The sequence below is a fragment of the Gymnoscopelus braueri genome (assembly GCF_963280865.1).
Source record: "Gymnoscopelus braueri genome assembly, chromosome: 14".
Lineage (NCBI taxonomy): Eukaryota > Metazoa > Chordata > Actinopteri > Myctophiformes > Myctophidae > Gymnoscopelus > Gymnoscopelus braueri.
In genome coordinates, this window is record NC_137619.1 from 1,067,176 (window position 1) to 1,087,175 (window position 20,000).

General features: G+C 43.0%; 1 protein-coding gene across 1 annotated transcript in view; it reads left to right on the forward strand.

The window, feature by feature from the left end:
* Positions 1 to 20,000, forward strand: part of crtac1b (cartilage acidic protein 1b) — a 74,199-nt gene that overhangs the window by 39,114 nt on the left and 15,085 nt on the right. The window contains exons 9-14 of the mRNA XM_080448921.1: positions 3,583 to 3,665; positions 4,427 to 4,527; positions 5,735 to 5,903; positions 9,410 to 9,555; positions 10,712 to 10,754; positions 10,987 to 11,130. Coding sequence (XP_080305047.1) covers positions 3,583 to 3,665; positions 4,427 to 4,527; positions 5,735 to 5,903; positions 9,410 to 9,555; positions 10,712 to 10,754; positions 10,987 to 11,130 — 686 coding nt within the window. The remainder of the gene's footprint in view (positions 1 to 3,582; positions 3,666 to 4,426; positions 4,528 to 5,734; positions 5,904 to 9,409; positions 9,556 to 10,711; positions 10,755 to 10,986; positions 11,131 to 20,000) is intronic.

Sequence of the window (20,000 nt, forward strand, 5' to 3'; positions counted from 1 at the left end):
CCGAACGTCCCCTTCTGTGACGTTCAGTAGGCCTCTGATTGGCCTACCGAACGTCCCCTTCTGTGACGTTCAGTAGGCCTCTGATTGGCCTACCGAACGTCCCCTTCTGTGACGTTCAGTAGGCCTCTGATTGGCCTACCGAACGTCCCCTTCTGTGACGCACGCGACTGAGGGCGGACGCTGGTGCGCGCCCGAGATACAGACGCCTCAGAGCCGGAGGAGGCGTCTACCTTTATATGTCTATGGTTTAAAGCACCTGGAAGAACGCTCTACTTCCGCATTTGGGCACCAAATGTGGGTGTGCCCAAATGTGGGTGTGCCCAAATGTGGGTGTGCCCAAATGCGGAAGTCTTGATCACCGAGCAGGCGCACTAGGGTTTCAGTGGCGTTTTAAATGCGGAAGTATTGCAATCCCAGATTTGACCACCAGGCGACGGTAGCTTCACTGTTCTACCATGGCTCTGGGGCCTATACATTTCGGCCATTTGAAAATAGCCGATCTACAAGCTCACTGTAAGCTTATAGATCTGCTATTTTCAAAAGATTTTTATACAATTGAAAACTTGAAATGGGACATTCTGTATAATGACTACTTTTACTTTTGGTACTTAAAGTACATTTTGATACCAATACTTTCATGTTGATGTGTGTTAACTTACATAGCGTGTTAGTACAGTATGTTATGTTATTTATGTTATGTTATGTATGTTATGTTAGTACAGTATGTTATGTGTACAGTATGTGCAGTTATGTGTACAGTGTACAGTATGTTATGTGCTGATCTTTGCTGTTAATCCATTAAGGACCGGGAGAGTATCTGTGTCATTTTGCATTTCTTTGGCTATTCAAAAACAGCAGATATACAAGCTCATAGAGCTTGTATATCTGCTATTTTTGAAAAATCTTTGTGCAAATCTTTGAATATATATATATTTTTTGGAAGCAAATTCTTTTCACTCAAATCTTTGATTCTACAAAATGTCTTCTGAATCCTAACAGTATTTAGAAAAACGTATGTGTCTTTAATATCAGTGGTTCTCTAACTTGTTTCATGTCATGACAAAATGATATGTATTTGTCCGCCAACATATTGTGTTCCAGGGACCCCCCAGAAGGGACCCCCCAGAAGCAAATATTGGAGTTAAAAATGTTCGCTTTAAAAAGTATTTATATTCAAAGATTTAAAAAAGAAAATAGCAGATCCACAGGCTCATCTGCCGCGCTATGAGCTTGTAGATCTGCTATTTTTTTATAGCCAAAGAAATGTTAAAATGACACAGATGCGTCCCCGGATTGAATGGGTTAAAATCCTAAAGTCATTGAGCATTGATCGGGCTGTATATTGAATTCATTAACACAAGAGCACGACGGTTCAAGCCCCGGCGTTTCCTCTGCCAACTATTAGAGAAGATAATTTGAGCTGATTCATGTTCTAGCTGTATGACCTGCATGGGCTCTGGATCACTGGCCGTCATCCTCCTTCCAGCATCCTGTCCCAAGAATAAAGACAGAATGTCTTCCCATAAAAAAACTGACGTTTGGGGAATATTCTCATCCAGTTAGGCTTCAGGGCTACAATCTGACTCCTGAACCCTCACGACCTGAAGCTCGTTGTAAAATAATACATCATAACATCCTGTGTCCACAGAGTTTTCCCATCCTGTTCTAATGAAAGCAGGATGGGGATTATTTGTTGGTACTGAGCAAATTGCTCAGTGCTAATATAAATGAGCTGAAAAGTTTTGAGGATCATATTCTAGAGAAAGTGCATTCATTCTGTTATCATGAGGACGGGAAGCCAAACGGCCCCGAAAGAGACCCAAAACTGTCTTAACCCCTTAAGACCGGGAACGCATCTGTGTCATTCTTTTTTATTTCTTTGGCTATTTAAAAAAAAAAAATTGTGAAAATGTGTGCAAATCTTTGAATACATATGTTTTTTAAAGCGAACTTCTGCAACTTAAATCTTTGTTACAAATGTCCTCTAAATCATAATGTATTTATTTTTTAACGTATGTTGCTCTATATCAGTGGTTCTAAACCTTTTTCATGTCAAGGACCACGCAAAATGTATTTGGCTGCGGACCCCCCTATCTCAACATATTTTGTTCCAGGGACCCCCAGAAGCAAAGATTTTAAGTAAAAAATGTATGTATATTCAAAGATTTGCACACATTTTCACGATTTCTTTTCCAAAAATAGCAGATATACAAGCTCGTAGTGCGGCACTCGGTGCCGCGCTATGAGCTTGTAGATCTGCTATTTTTGAATAGCCAAATAAATGTTAAAATGACACAGATGCGTTCCCGGTCTTAATGGGTTAATGCTAGATCCAGTGGAGCGTGGAGCCAGTAGGCAGGGTGCCAGACTAGATAAGTATCCTTGCCGGAGAATTTAAAAATTCTCGTTTCTCTTTTTCTCCCCCGTTTTAGAATACTAAATGAAGCCACATAACCGCTCCATTACATTCATCATCAAACTACCATTAAAACTTAGCTACTACAGTGCACTTCTCTGTGTGCGTCCGTGCGTGTGTGTGTGCAGACAGACGTGTGTGTTTTCTCTCTCTGTGTTCTCTCTCTTTCTAACCTTTATTTATCCAGAGTAGGTTCGCTGAGTAAGAATACCATTTTTTTTGAAGCAGCTCCCTGCTCCACAGTGACACAGATGCACACGTTCACACACAGGGGGAGATGTCTGGTACAATGTCCTGTCCAGTGGTGGAAAAAGTATTCAAATGTTTTACTTAAGTAAAAGTATCAATGCTGCAAAAGTAAAAGTCCGGAATTCAAAATTTACTTGAGTAAAAGTACAAAAGTATTGGCATCAAAATGTACTCAAATTACCAAAAGTAAAAGTAGTCATTATACAGAATGTCCCATTTCAAGTTTTCAATTGTAGCAGATCTACAAGCTCACAATGCGTCGCATCGTGACGCATTGTGAGCTTGTAGATCTGCTATTTTCAAATGGACGAAATGTATATAGGGCTGAAGTGGGTAATATGTTTTTTAATAATAATCAAAACCTACAAAGTAACTAAAGTTTTAATAATAATAATAATAATAATAATAATAATAATAATAGTAAAAAGTATAATATTTGCCTCTGAGATGTAAAGAAGTAAAAGTACTAAAATTAGAAATACTCCAGTAAAGTAAAAAATACCTCAAGATTGTACTCGAGTACAGTACTTAGTACTTAAATGTACTTCGTTACTTTACACCACTGACACTGTCGGGGCTGAATCAGCTGTCTGTCTGTCTGTCTGTCTGTCTGTCTGTCTGTCTTGCAAAACCACGTTTTATACTTTTTGAAATGTATATCATATTTATACTGGAAGTCAAAGGAGGTCAGATTGGGTTCATCTGTCAGATGACCTAAATCACAATAGTGACCTCATGGACTGGTCACATGACGTCCCTCAGATCACATGGAAGCTGCGTTGTTATTTTAGACCCTGTATTGTTTGACATCAAAAGAGACCTGAATTATTGATTCAGGATCATTGGGTGATGATCTATTGTTTTATTGATCTATTGTTTTATTGATCTATTGTTTTATTGATCTATTGTTTTGTCAGGGTGTCGAGGAGAGAGCACGGAGACCCCCAGATAGAAGAGCTGAATGTGGGCGACGCAGCGGAGCCCGAGGGGAGAGGAACGGGTGAGTGTGGAGAGAGAGAGAGAGAGAGAGAGAGCTCACTGTGAACGTGATGGATGAGACACAGGGCACGGTTATGATCAGTGGTGGAAAAAGTACTCAAATGTTTTACTTAAGTAAAATGATCAATACTGCACTGTAGAAATACTCTGAGTAAAAGTTCAAAAGTATTGGTATCTAAATATACTTAAAGTACCAAAGTAAAAGTACTCACAGTGCAGAATATCCCATTTCACAAGTTTTGAAATGTATAAAAATATCTTTTGAAAATGGTAGATCTACAAGCTCACAATGTGTTGCAATGCGACACATTGTGAGCTTGTAGATCGGCTATTTTCAAATGGTAATGCATGTTTTGTAATAATAATCAAAATCTACAAAGTAACTAGTAACTAAAGTTTTCAAATAATTGTAGTGGAGTAAAAGTATAATATTTGACTCTGAGATGCAGTAAAAGTACTGACAATTGGAAATACTCCAGTAAAGTAAAAAACACCTCAAAATTGTACTTAAGCATAGTACTTGAGTAAACGTACTTAGTTACTTTACACCACTGACTTCACATTAGATACAAACTGGCTGATACCTTCCTAAGACTTGAGCAGGTTCGATTAAACCCGCTATTACCACATTCTACCATTAGATGGCAGCAGAGGTCCACAAACCCTATGGCTTGTGATCTGTATCATAATAGGTTGTTTGACGTTTTGTTTGTTTGTTTGTGAAGTTAATGAGCTCTGTGATTGTTTTGTTCTGTTCTTCAGGTGCTGTAGTGACAGATATTGACGGAGACGGTCGTCTGGACTTGATTGTGTCCCATGGTGAAAGTGCAGCGCAGCCTCTCTCTGTCTACAAGGTTAACCTGGTATGTAGGCGTGTGCGTGTGTGTGTGTGTGTGTGTGTGTGTGTGTGTGTGTGTGTGTGTGTGTGTGTGTGTGTGTGTGTGTGTGTGTGTGTGTGTGTGTGTGTGGTCTAATCAGAATAAATGTTATTTGCCATAATATACATTTGCATGTATTTTAGGAGTTTATTTCCCAAATAGTTGTAACAAACAAAGTGCTCTATATACAGCTACATCCTGTTTACAGGAACCAAACTGTGTATCAGTGTCTGTTATACTGAAGTGCTAATACACTAGACACTTTAGGACCCCTAAATTGACATACATTTGGCCACGGATCCCCATCTGAAGATGTTTTGTGCCAGAGACCCTCAGAAGCAAAGATTTGAGTTAAAAATGTTTGCTTTACACATTTTCAAAATGTTTCATAGCTCGGCACTCGGTGCCGCGCTATTAGCTTGTATATCTGCTATTTTGGAATAGCCAAAGCTAAGTTGTTGAAATGATTGTGACGCTACGTTAACTCATTTTGCTGGGGACCCCGTGGTAACCCCCTCAAGGACCACTGGTGGTCCCCGGACCACTGGTTCAGAACCACTGCACTAGACTGGTAAAATGCCAGAACATCAACTGGTAAAGTGTCAGTAAACTTGTGTCCTCTCTCTGCAGGGTACGGGTAACTCTTAACCTTGTGTCCTCTCTCTGCAGGGTACGGGTAACTCTTAACCTTGTGTCCTCTCTCTGCAGGGTACGGGTAACTCTTAAACTTGTGTCCTCTCTCTCTGCAGGGTACGGGTAACTCTTAAACTTGTGTCCTCTCTCTCTGCAGGGTACGGGTAACTCTTAACCTTGTGTCCTCTCTCTGCAGGGTACGGGTAACTCTTAAACTTGTGTCCTCTCTCTCTGCAGGGTACGGGTAACTCTTAACCTTGTGTCCTCTCTCTGCAGGGTACGGGTAACTCTTAAACTTGTGTCCTCTCTCTGCAGGGTACGGGTAACTCTTAAACTTGTGTCCTCTCTCTCTGCAGGGTACGGGTAACTCTTAAACGTGTGTCCTCTCTCTGCAGGGTACGGGTAACTCTTAAACTTGTGTCCTCTCTCTGCAGGGTACGGGTAACTCTTAAACGTGTGTCCTCTCTCTGCAGGGTACGGGTAACTCTTAAACTTGTGTCCTCTCTCTCTCTGCAGGGTACGGGTAACTCTTAAACTTGTGTCCTCTCTCTCTCTGCAGGGTACGGGTAACTCGTGGCTGCGGGTCATCCCACGGACTCAGTTTGGTGCGTTTGCTCGCGGGGCCAAGGTGATCGTGTACACCAAGAGGAGTGGGCCACACATGCGCATCATCGATGGGGGGTCGGGGTATCTGTGTGAGATGGAACCCGTCGCCCACTTTGGCCTTGGTATGCTACACCCTTAATAACCACCGTCAACCTGCACTTTCTATTCTAAGCCTGAAAATGTACACGTCACCGCCCGGCGCATTTCACAGTTTTTATGAAATAGTTCAGAGTCTTCTTTCACTTTCTCCCCACCGTTTGGTCCCCCCCCCCCCCCCCCCAGGTTGGTGCCCTGTGCTTCAGCACCTAAAACCCTTCCGTTAAGCCTGCACTGGGTATCTATAACTATCAGTCATTTATCTGGGGACCCCCTGGAACCCCCACGTTGAGAGCCAGTGGTGTGTACAGTTCAGTGTGCGTGTGCATAACGGGAGAGTGAACAATAGGAGCAGACTCTAACAGAGAGACAGTGAAGGAGGAGGATGGTTGTATTAACGCTGCATGTGGAAAGCATTGCTCTAATACCTCCTGCACTGATTGGAGGCCCAGGGGAGGGCAGAGCGGGCCGGGCCGGGCTGTAGGAGGAGGCAGCTGGACTTGTGGGATGGGGGGACAGGTGCTGGCCGGCCCGACTTGTTAGGAACCCGGCTCCCAGTGGTGGAAAAAGTACTCAAGTAAAAGTATCAATACTGCAATGTAAAAAATACTCTGTTACAAGTAAAAGTCCAGTATTCAAAAATGTCTTGAGTAAAAGTACAAAAGTATTGGTATCAAAATGTACTTAAAGCACCAAAAGTAGTAAGTACTACAGATCTGCAGATCTACAAGCTACAGATCTGCAGATCTACAAGATCACAATGCATCGCATCACGATGCATTGTGAGCTTGTAGATCGGCTATTTTCAAATGGCCGAAATGTATATAAGGCTGGAGTGGTTAATGTATGTTTTGTAATAATAATAAAAATCTACAAAGTAACTAGTAACTAAAGTTTTCAAGTTAAAATCAAATACATGTAGTGGAGTGAAAGTACAATATTTGGATCCCAGATGTAGTGGAGTAGGAGTAAAAGTATTGGAAATTGGGCGTACTCAAGTAAAGTACAAATACCTCAAAAAAGTACAGTACTTAAGTAAATGTACTTTAGTTACTTTCCACCACTGCTTGTTAGGAACCGGGCTCCCTGACTCGGACCCCCAGGGCCGGTCAGCTGGTCGCCATCCAGCCCACCCACCCCTCCACCCCCGCGGCTCGGCCTCTGCTCGCTGTTTGGCGCTGAGGCCTCACACTGGGCCTGCTCTGTATCAGTGAAGGTCCAAACAGGCCTCACACTCCAGACACTCTGGTTGAAACGCCTGATTACTTCATAGCGTCATGTCGGCCAGGGAACAAATTGTTTTTTCAAAAACCACCGCAGTGTGTCCTGGGAGAGCGGACCTCCACCATTTTTTGGGCGAGAGAGAGAACCGTAACCCATTACGACCGGGAACGCATCTGTGTCATTCTTAGATTTCTTTGGGCTGTTCAGAAATAGCAGATCTACAAGCTTGTAGCGTGGCACCAAGTGCGCACTACAAGCTTGTAGACATTTTGTGCAAATCTTTGAATATGTATATTTTTTTGAAAGCTAACATTTGTAACTCAAATCTTTGCTTCTGGGGGGATTCTACAAATGCCTTTTGTCAGTTTTTTGAAAAACGTATGTTTCTATATCAGTGGTTCTCAAGGACCCCTAAAATGATATGTTTTTGGCCGTGGGCCCATCTCAAAGTGTTGTTCCAGGGACCCCCCTAGAAGCAAATAATTTAGTAAGAGAAGCAGAAATTTGAGTTAAAAATGTTTAAAAATATATATATATTCAAAGATTTGACACATTTATTTTTCACGATCTTTAGAACAAAAAAAAAGAAAATAGCGGATCTACAAGCTCAGCTCATAGATCTATGAGCTTGTAGATCTGCTATTTTTGAATTGCCAAACAAATCTTAAAATGACACAGATGCGTTTCCGGATTGAATGGGTTAACTTCTGGCGATGTGACATGTGAGAGCCACCCACCCACCCACCCACCCGCTCGCTGAGTTGATTCTGGTGTCACATGGGTGCTGAGCAGGTGAAATGTGCTTTGGCCCGTTTGGCCCGGTCAGAGGCACACCTGCTGAGTAGAGCTTTCTGGCACCGTAACGCAAGATCTGTTTACATTAGAAATGTCACTTTAATTAAGGTCCTGAGAGGCCCGCTCACTGGAGAGGACCTTTCTTTATGCCTGATTAAAATGGTTAATGGTGGGAGAAGTGTGTGTGTGTGTGTGTGTGTGTGTGTGTGTGTGTGTGTGTGTGTGTGTGTGTGTGTGTGTGTGTGTGTGTGTGTGTGTGTGTGTGTGTGTGTGTGTGTGTGTGTGCGTGTTCGTGTCAGACAGAGAAAAAGAAAGGGTAGCAAGAGTTACAGTAGGAGAGACCCATGAGTAAACTCATTTTAACATATCAAATACCTTTAACAAACCCCACAAAATATAAAAAAAATACCTTAACTCTTTCACTGCCACACTTATTTCAGACTGTGTCGTCCCAGTGCCAGGAAAAAGGTGCATTTTTCCTCCGTTTGTTTTTTAACATTGAAGTGAATGTAGCAGCAATTTTTTGGATAGCGTTATCTCCTAGTTCCTTTGAGATAACCCAAAAAAAAAAAAAAAAATAATAATAATTTTTTCAATTTTTTTTTTTTTTATATTTCCGTCTTTCCGTCATTGGCCATGATAGCCATAGAGCCATCGGACGGGAATTCCCGTTTTTGGCAGTTAAAGAGTTAAATGCAGTTTATACTGTACTTAGCTGCGTGCTGGTGTCACACACTGAAAAATAGCCGATCTTCAAGCTCACAAAGCGTCGCAGCGGGCCTGTAGATCTGCTACTTTCAATGCACAACATGACATCACAAACAAGTAACCCTAAAGTAACCCTAAAGTAACCCTAAAGTAAAGTAACCCTAAAGTAACCCTAACCAGAACAAATAGTTAATTTTTTTTTCATTTCCTGCATATAGTGATTTCGTGGACTAAAACTGAAGAAAAATGTCCGTTGACAGTACCTTTTTTCACTGACGAAAACTAAGCTATGATGAATAAAACTATCAGTAAATATACTGATAATTCTGTAAACAAATAAAAACTAGACTAAAATGTTAGTGAGGCATCTAGTGGAGAAGAGATCCAGTAGAACTAAAAGACAAGTCATTTTATGTTTGGTGTCACTCGGGTGTTGTGCTCTGAAAATAGCAGATCTACAAGCTCACAACGCGTCGCGCTGCGACGCGTTGTGAGCTTGTAGATCTGCTATTTTCAGCATGCAACCAAGTGTAAAATCAGCCATTAAGACGCCATCAAGGCACCGCCAACATATATTATAGTCGACTAAATCTACAGTTGATTTAGTCGACTAAAAAATAATCTTAAGATATTTAGTCGACTAAAACTAGACATAAACTTAAACATTTGATTAAAACAAGATGACTAAAACTAAATGGAATTTTATTCCAAAGGCTATCAACATTTGCTGTCAAAATCAACACATGCAGTAACTTTCTTCTGTGTGTGTGTGTGTGTGTGTGTGTGTGTGTGTGTGTGCGTGCAGGGAAGGACACTGCCACCAACGTGGAGGTGTACTGGCCTGACGGCCGCTCGGTGGCCAGACCTCTGGAGGCCTGGGAGATCAACACGGTGCTGGAGATCCATTACCCTAGAGACGAAGAGGAGCCCACGCCCACTGTGGAGATAGAGGTACGAGTACAGTTACATACCCATACAGTTACATTACCCTAGAGACGAAGAGGAGGCCACGCCCACTGTGGAGATAGAGGTACGACTACAGCCAGTGGTTCTGAAACCTTTTTTATTTTTTTTCATTCCAAGGGCTTTCATAACTCTGAGAGCGCACCAAATGCAATGGTGTAAAGTAACTAACTACATTTACTCAAGTACTGTACTTAAAGGGATACTTCACTTTAGGGCCGGGGACACATTTAAAAAAAATATTAAAAATAAATGAAAAAAGTTATGGAAAATTCATGGCCCCCTCACGCATTAGAGTGTCCTACTAATGCGTGAGGGGGCCATGAATTTTCCATAACTTTTTTCATTTATTTTTAATATTTTTTTTAAATGTGTCCCCCGGCGGAAAGTGAAGTATCCCTTTAAGTACAATTTTGAGGTAATTTTACTTTACTGGGGTATTTCCAATTTTCATTACTTTTACTTCTACTCCACTACATCTCATAGGCAAATATTGTACTTTTACTCCGCTACAATTATTTGACAGCTTTAGTTACTTTGTAGATTTTGATTATTATTAAAACACACATTAACCACTTCAGCCCTATACATATTTCAGCCATTTGAAAATAGCCGTTCTACAAGCTCACAATGCATCGCGATGCGCATTGTGAGCTTGTAGATCTGCTATTTTCAAATGATTTTTAACTTGTGAAATGGGACATTCTTCACAATGAGTCCTTACTTTTGGTACTTTAAGTCTATTTTGATGCGAATACTTTTGTACTTTACTCAAGTAAATTTTGATTACCGAACTTTTACTTCTAACAGAGTATTTCTACAATGCAGTATTGATACTTTTACTCAAGTAAAAGATGTGAGTACTTTTTCCACCACTACCTGTAAGGGTCCATTTAGAGCTCCCTCCCTCAAGGAACGCTGAGGGTCCCCCTGGACCCCTACTTTGACAACCACTGCAGTAAAGGATGTTCACGTTTGTCCCACATATCACGGCCCAGCCTGAAACTTTCACTCCTGATATTATAATAATAATAATACTTGGAAGCTGTAACATTGTGTAAAAAGTGGTTCAGCATTTCTTGGTTTGAATGAATGTGTATTTTATTTGTTCCTTATTGTCTTTTCTTGTGTTAATCTCTCTCAGTGTGGTCACGGGTTCGCCATGAACGAAAACGGGCGTTGCACTGGTAAATTCAGAAGATCTATTAACCTTGTTATTTTGAAGTGGGTGTACGTGATGTTTTGTTTATTAAAATAAGTGTTAAATAGCTGAAGTGTTACATGTTCTGATAGTAATCTTTGCTACAGTAACAGGGGTCTCTATAATAATAATAATTGTATTATATTAGGCCTACTTACTGTACACCCCCTTCATAAAGATGAGTCTCACCCCCCCCCCCCCCCCTCATGTCCTCTCAGATAAAGATGAGTGCACAGCGTTCCCGTCCTCCTGCCCCTCAGACCGCCCGGTCTGCACCAACACCTACGGCAGCTACAAGTGTCGCTCCAACAAGAGATGTAACCAGGGCTTCACGCCCAACGATGACGGCTCTGCATGCGTGGGTGAGTGTTTACTGCTCCACCCAGCAGATGGCTGTTCAGATGGCTCTGATGAGTTCACGGCGGGGTGAGGCAAGACAATTGTGTAGCACATTGTGTAGCACATTGTGTAGCACATTGTGTAGCACATTGTGTAAGCACATTGTATAGCACATTGTGTAGCACATTGTGTAGCACATTGTGTAAGCACATTGTGTAGCACATTGTGTAGCACATTTCAATAAGGCAATTCAATGTGCTTTAAACCAAACGTCAAGCAAAGGAAACACATTCTAAAATGACATTAAGATGCATAAAACTAAAGAATAGCAAATAGCAAAAACACAATGACAGTGCAGAAGAGAATAACAGCTCCCTGTGAGCTGTTATGGGGTTAAATGCCTTTACAGCAGCGGTCTTTGTTTTCAGCCCAAGGACCCCCTAGTTGAGAGAGAGCTGAAGCAGGGACCCCCTCTATATTGTATAAAATTGTGTTTCAGATTCAACTCTTTAAACGTTTACATTTACTGTTCTTTTTTCCCTCTATACCTCTTTGCCAAAAATAGCAGATCTACAAGCTCACAACGCCTCGCAGCGCGAGGCGTTGTGAGCTTGTAGATCTGCTGTTTTTGGCTAAAGTTCTCCTCAGAAAAGGGATGCTAGGGTTCAAGTTGTTAAGGTAAAAGAAAAATCCTATCACACAAAGATTTGGCGGTCCCCCTGTAGTAACTCTGAGGACCCCCTAGGGGTCCCAGACCCCCTGTTGAAGACCCCTGTTTTGACACCTAGACTGGAGGGTGTTGCCGGTGTTCTCAAAGTGGGGTCCGGGACCCCCAGGGGTCCATGCGGACAGAGTTTCCAGGGTTGTCCTCAGCTAAATGATTGATAGTTAGGAACCAAATGGACCCTTAGTTATAGATCTGTAACTCTGAGAGTGTGTACATGGAACCAAATGGGACCTTGAGGGGGTTCCAGGGGGTCCCCAGCTAAAATGATTGATAGTTAGGAACCAAAATAGACCTATAAGGGTTCATCTCCTCGGCGGCCATCTTGTAGCCTAGCCACCTCACAGCAACAAACAACCAGGGACTGACGAACATTTGTATAAAAAAGAAGCTAAATGAGATATTATGTTCTCTGTTACTACTACCCGTTGTAATTCCCTCATGATTTGTTTTTATGAATTGTCTAATAATGCACACCAAACCGGGGGTCCTTGAAATGTTAAACCCTAGGTGGGGTTGGTGAAAGGGCCTTTCTGTGTGGAGTTTGCATGTTCTCCCCGTGTCTCCTAGGGTCGTTAATACCCTCACAAAAACATGCAGTAATCCTGGTCACTATACTGCCTCCCCCTGGTCAGCCGGGGCGCCTGATGGAGGGGAAGGGAACTGGTTGGAATAACGTGTTCCTTCCACACGCTACGTCCTACCAGGGAGACTCTCCCCTGTCAGGTGACAAGAAGGTCAGTTGGCTCTCATGCATTGAAGGAGGCATGAGCTCGGCCCTGGCCTCCCTAGGTTGGCAGAGGGAGTGTAGTGCCCAGGATTACATAGACAATTGGCACTGGGTGTAAAAAAAGGGGGTTACAAAATCGTGGGATAAAACATTTAAAAGTAAAATAAATGTTAAAGTGTGTGAACCACTGCTCCATCCACTGGGCCACAGTTGTCCTTAAAGTGCTACTGAGTCACCGTCATAGAGTGCAAGTATTTAGGCTGGACAAAGACTTTGCTGCTGTGGAAGGAGATACCTTAAGCTGCCTTAATGAGAGGGTTTTCTGGACAAAAGGCTTAGAGATGCTGACATTCCTCCAAACCGTTGCTCCTTCTCTCTGCACCCCTCTGCTCTGCATGACTAACCCCCCCACCCATACCCCCCCCCCCCCCCATGTGAGTTGGCTCTCATCCAAACATACCCTGGTGAAAACAGCGTGGAGTCAACATAGAGTCCAGGGACTCAGGGGCATAGAGTTAAAAATAATAGAGAGGGCACAGTAAATCCCCGCCCATCCACTTGCATTGAGTTGCTCAGCCAGTGCATACGCCTAAATCACCCCTTTTTCTATTTGGGGCTTCGGTGACACGTTTTGCGTCATTGAGGTGGCGCGCTTTGCGTCACCTCCATGACGCAAAACGCGTCATGGAGGTGACACAAGCTCGTGCGCAAGCTCGTGAGTCGAGCCCATTGGTTGAAACTGTTTTTGCTCGTTCATGGCAGTGGCCAGCATGTCCAATGCGCTTCAATGCAGCCTCTGGGTTCTGGGGGCTTGCTCAGGGGTCCTTGTGAGGAGGGTGTCTCTCCATCTCTCTATCTGTTTGTCTTATCTGTCTTATCTGTCTGTCTGTCTGTCTTATCTGTCTGTCTGTCTTGTCTCTCTCTCTCTTCAGCCCAGGTGGCTTACTTTGGGGGGACGCGGTCTTCAGGGGTCCGACGGTGGTCCGGCCTCTCCCTATGGCCTCTGGCTATCTCTGCTCTACCTCTTCTCTCTACTCACCTCCAGACCGGAATACTGTAGCCACTGGCTTCCTTCTACCTCTCAACCGTGGATTTCTCCTCCTCTTCTTCCTCCTCTTCCTCCCTCCCTGCTGTCTCCATCACTCACTACTCCGAGGGTGATGGAGAATGTACATAGAGACTCTCGGAGCAAAACTTTTCACCGAACTGCTACCCCCCCCCGCCCCCCCCCTGCCCTCTTCAACACATTCTCACAGATGGGAGTCAGTTATTGCCGCTCTGTCAGTTTCACTCCCTAATGCGTCACTATAAGACTACAATAACTAAAAGACACTCATTGGAGCTTCAACTACTACTTTAATCTGGGATTGGGACAGCCGCCTCGGTGGCTAACCTGGCAGAAGCGCTTGGCTAGTAACAGCAACCACCCGTGACCGAATCCCTCTGCGGGTAGGACTTTCCCCCCCCCCTCTCTGTACAGTTTTTGTTAGGGTTATGGTTAGGGTTAGCCATGGTTCACGTGACGCTCGTCTGTCACGCTTCATGACGCTACTTCTTCCTGGTTTTTGATATGTCTACATTTACAACCCGTACATCTACGCAAACGTTCATATTTCAAATATAAAGTGCTGACCCCACGGCCATGGTTGTAACAAGTTAAAACGCCCAGGTCTAAGTACCCGTATCTTCCGTATTGTTCAATAAAAAGTATTTTAATCCGATCGGTGGCCATTTTCTCAACATTTTCTCCATAGGCTTTCAACTACGTGACCTTATCGGTTGGGAGGTGTATTGCACTCTGATTATAACTATGAGAAAATGGCCGCCGTTTGGAGTAAAATGCTTTTTATTGAACAATACGGAAGATACAGGGTTACTTAGACCCACCCGTTTCAACTTGTTGCATCCATGGCCGTGGGGTCAGCACTTTATGTTTGAAATCTGAACGTTTATGTTGATGTACGGGTTGTAAATGTAGAAATTTCAAAAACGGGGAACAAGAAGCGCCATGACTGTCATGATATGACAGTCATGTTTCAGGGCTAGGTTAGGGTCAGGCTTAGGTATATATTTTTTAGGTTAGGGTTAGGGTTGGGTTTAGGCATAGTTCTGTCAACATGCGACGTCGCCCATGGTGTCCGTCATGTCAAAACTTTGACGTTTCAGGGCTTACTGACTGACAGAGCGGCTAAATGTGACGCCTCGGGAGTGAGAACGGGTTGCCCCCCTCTTCCTGTTGCTTCTTCGTCTTCTTCTTCAACGCCCCCCACCCCCCACCCCCCCCCCTTTGCAATGTGGCCCCCCTTCCTCTACGTGTTTGCCCCTGTAAAGACTGTACAGAGCCCCGGTGCAGGGTGGGAGCATGCTTTAGGGAGCTTAACGGGTGTTTTCAGAGCAGACTGAACCCTGAGCTCTCATGTCATCACCTGACACTTTACCTTCAGTGGGACGTCCTGAACTAAAGGCCAAGTCATTAACCCTTTAAGACCGGCAACGCATCTCTGTGTCATTTTAACATGTATTTGGCTATTCATTTTTTTGGTAACTCAAATCTTTGCTTCTGGGGGGTCCCTGGAACATTATATTTTGAGATGGGGGTCCGCGGCCAAATACATATCATTTTAGGGGTCCTTGACATGAAAAAGTTTGAGAACCACTGATATTACATTAGCAACATACGTTATTTTTAAAAAAACTGATAAAAGGATTTAGAAGACATTTGTAGAATCCCCCAGAAGCAAAGATTTGAGTTAAAAATGTTCGCTTTAGAAATACATACATATTCAAAGATTTGCACAAATTGTGAAAATCTTTTCCAATTTTTTTTTTTAGATCTACAAGCTCATAGCGCGGCACTCGGTGCCACGCTATGAGCTTGTAGATCTGCTGTTTTTGAATTGCCAAAGAAATCTAAAAATGACACAGTATGCGTCCCCGGGTCTTAATGGGTTAATGGCGCTTTTGGACTATGAAGGGTTCGACCCCCAGAACCTCCCATAATAATAACCTGAGACTTTAACACAACCTGTGAAGTTCTGTGACTTTTTTGTCTTTTGTTTTACGTTCCCATTAATAACCACAACCATCCCTGAAGGGGGAGGTGTGTTAGGGGGAAGAAAATAGCTCACAACGCGTGAGCTTTGAAATACATAATCGCCTCTGTCGGCGTGGAAAAACCTCTTATGTCCAAAACTGCTTGCTTTTCAGCATTCAAAATCCAAAACGGCCAAAAGCAGCAGATCGACAAGCTCAACACTTGTCGTGTTTGTAGACCTGCTACTTTTGATGCTTTTGTGTGACCCGTAGTATGATCAAATACGGCATTAACCCATTAATACCTGGAACGCATCTGTGTCACTTTAGATTTCATTGGCTATTCAAAAATAGCAGATATACAAGCTCATAGCGCGGCACCGAGTGCCGCGCTATGAGCTTGTAGATCTGCTATTTTTTTTAAATCGTGAAAAAAATATTTTTTGGACTTTTTTCCAAAATTTGTTAGGATTTAGATTTCTTTTTAAGAATCGCCTCAGGTCTTAATGGGTTAATTTACAAAAAAATAGAATAGAATAGAATAATATTATGGCCCGTTTCCTAAGACGTTGCATAAATATGGACGGAAAGAACGCCCCTTTTTCGTGGCCTGTTTATAGGGAGTGGTACCACTCCAAAAAACACAAAAAAGTTAGAATATTATGGAGATAAGAGGTTTCTGCCCCCACAGTGAAAATTATGCTATTTTCACTATTTTCAAAACATATGAAGTTCTGAGTTGTGGGTTCTCAGAACTCAGGGTGTGTTGTACTACCTTTCCTGAGCAGCAGGGTCCAAATTAGGTTCTGAGAATCTTGAAAGTGTTTGAAAAATGTTGAATAATTTGAAAATGTTTTGGTCCGTGGCCAAATACATATCAATGTGGGGGTCCTTCACATGAGAAAGTTTACAGTAGGGGGCACGGTGGCGCAGTCGGTAGCGCTGTCGCCTCACAGCTAGAAGGTCCTGGGTTCGATTCCCGCAGGGGACGCTGTGGGCGCTGGGGGCGTGTTCTCTCCTCCGCGTCATCAGTGCCCATACCCTAGGTGGGGTTGGCGAAAGGGCCTTTCTGTGTGGAGTTTGCATGTTCTCCCCGTGTCTCCTAGGGTAGATACCCTCACCAAAACATGCAGTAATCCTGGTCTCTATACTGCCTCCCCCTGGCCAGCCGGGGCGCCTGATGGAGGGGAAGGGAACTGGTTGGAATAACGTGTTCCTTCCACGCGCTACGTCCAACCAGGGAAACTCTCCCCTGTCAGGTGACAAGAAGGTCAGTTGTAGAGTTCTCAACGGGCCTGAAAATTAAGGCTCGGCCCTAACTGGGCCCGACTGGGCCGGCCCGAGGCTCGGCCCGAACCCGACTATTTCCATCATGTTAGGCCTGAAACCCGAAAAAACCCGAGGGGAAAAAAAAAAGTAAAAAAAGTTTTTGGATTTTTTTTTTTTAAATATTTTTACTATTATTATTCTGTTCTGAATGTGTATTTATCTATTATGAAGATGGCGCTGACGGCGCTGACTGACATTAACTTACACTGACTGTGTTGATTTAAATGAAGTTAAATCCTTGTCTTTGGCTCACGGACACACCTCTGTGCAATGCGATGCATCGTCTCCGTCTCCTCTCCCCCCTGACTGTCTGAGACCGACTCGAGACTGTTGTTAACCTATTAGCTTAAGTTTACACGCGTTGGGTGAAAAATATTATAATACTGAACTAAACGCGGGTGGATTACATTGTATTGTGAAAATCAGAAAGCACCGTTTCCGCCACTTGTGTAACTTAATAGAGCACGCCGGTTAGTAATCTTAACTCACAAAAACACATTGAACATCCTGTTAAACCTTCAAATTAAAACATTTTGACAACGTAAACAAAACAACGACACGTGTAGTGTACTGCGTGTATGCACGTTCTCGCGCGTGGCTATATATGGAAAGCTTGCTCCTGCGTTCTTCAATGGACCCTTCGCTAAACCCCACCGCAAAAGCGATTGTCCAATGCCAGCTTAGCAACCGTTGTTAGCCTGGCATAGGTCTGGCAAACTTTCGTCACCTGCCATAGCTGTCAATGTTATTGCGTCAGCACACACACAATCATTTGCAACATAATAGCAAGAATAGGAATAGCACGATAACGCAATGGTGACTATGAACCACGTACCCAAACCCGTTTGAGGCTGCTTTTCCCAAGCTGAAATCTGCACTTAAACTACAAGGCTGAATGGCTGTGTTGTTGAACACATACACAGCTTCTTCAGGAAAGTTACACGATACGAGTACGACTCACTCGCCCAGGTGGTGTCAATAATAGGCTACTAATCACTGTAATCGTAACAAAATTCAGAATCACAGCGCTGCCTGTTTAAGTGTATTAATTCATTTGTTCGTCTATTTATTAACTGCTCCTGGCAGTCTTACCCTGCGGTACATGAAAACTCCTGTTAGTCATGGATCAACTTTAACCTGGTGTTTGCACTTTCTCCATTTACAGTCCGTACATCTATATAAACGTTCAGATTTCAAATATAAAGTGCTTACCCCATGGCCACGGATGTTGAAATTATGCACGGGACTCTCAAAAGTACCCGTATATTCTGTATTGTTCAATAAAAAGTATTTTAATCCGATCAGTGGCCATTTTCTCATAATGTATCAGAGTGCAATACACCTACAAACCGATAGGGTGGCTTTGTTGAAAGCGCATGGAGAAAATGGCCACCGATCAGATTAAAATGCTTTTTATTGAACAATACGGATGATACGGGTACTTCTGAGAGCCCGCCCCGTACATAAATGTAACATCCGTGGCCATGGGATAAGCACTTTATATTTGAAATATGAATGTTCATGTAGATGTACGGGCCATAAATGGAGAAAGTGCAAACACCAGGTTGAAGTTCATCCATGACGGTCGTGACAGGGAGAAGGGTCCATTGATTTCTGAACGAACCTGACCACTGAATGTACACTATTGTTGAAGGCTGGTGTACTGTAGACCGAAATTGACGTGGGTTTTTGTATTACAAATGATATGGATGCATCATGCGGTAGCCCTGAAACATGAACGTGAACCATGGCTACATAATATGCGGAAATGGATTACAAGAACGCCCAAGACACACTCGCCCCGGGTCTAATCCGGCGGCCTCTGTCCACGAAATGAATGGGGGCGAGTGTGTTTTGTGGCGAGTGTTCTGTTTACCACCGGAACGCTCGCCCTGAATCGCTTTTTTTTTACTCTCTCTCGCTCTGCTGCCTGAGCCATGAGCGTGAGCAGCACAGTGCAAGTTAACGCCAGTAAGTCAGCGCCGTCAGCGCCATCTTCATAATAGATAAATACACATTCAGACAGAACAGAATTAAAAAATATATTATAAAAAAAATTAAATATTTTAAAAAAATCATTAATTTTTTTTTTTTTTTCATGGAGCCCGAGGCTCGGCTCGGCCCGACCAATTAGCATACTTTTGAGGCCCGGCTCGGCCCGAAAACGTCGGGTCGGGTCGGGCCGGGTCGGGTTCGGGTAGAATTTGAGAACTCTAGTCAGTTGGCTCTCATGCATTGAAGGAGGCATGAGCTCGGCCCTGGCCTCCCTAGGTTGGCAGAGGGAAGGTAGTGCCCAGGATTACATAGACAATCGGCACTGGGTGTAAAAAATAGGGTTACAAAATCGTGGGATAAAAATTTAATAAAAATAAAAATAAAAATAAATAAAAATAAAATAGAGAAAGTTTACAGCTCTGCAGAGGAACAACTTTCATCAGAGACTTGTCGAGGACCTCGCTGCGTTAATCCCTCACTCTGACTCCGCCCATCAAAACCTGAGTTCTACTTTTAACTCTGTGAGGGTGTCTTTACAGGTCACTTCTCACACTCTCTTTGGAGTTAAATTGATGCTCAGGGTTTTTGCGGTTGTACATTCTGTCACTCTCATTCTTACTGTGGGTTTGCTGGGATGCTGAGGATCAAAGAACACAGTAGAATCCTCAGTGTTGATTTAGAGTTAAAGGTATACAGGCTAAGTGATACTGTGTTTTGTTAAAAGGTGCAAAGCAGTATATTGTGATAGTAATCATTGCTATAGAGTGTTTGTTCAGTAACAGGGGTCTCCCCGTGTCTCCAGCTCTTTGATAAACCGGAAAATACATACAAAATACATGTTCAGGCGGGTTGCCAATTTCAGCCTGTCAGGAGAGAGAACCCATTTATCAGCTTCAATGTTATAGTGTTTGGGGTTCTAATTATGTATCTGCTCATTCACTCTATAGCTCTATAATAATATATACATAATATACATAATATATATATATATACATAATATAATATATATAATATAATAATACACTCTATAATTATGTATCTGCTCATTCACTCTATAGCATTCAGATTATTGAGCTCTTTAA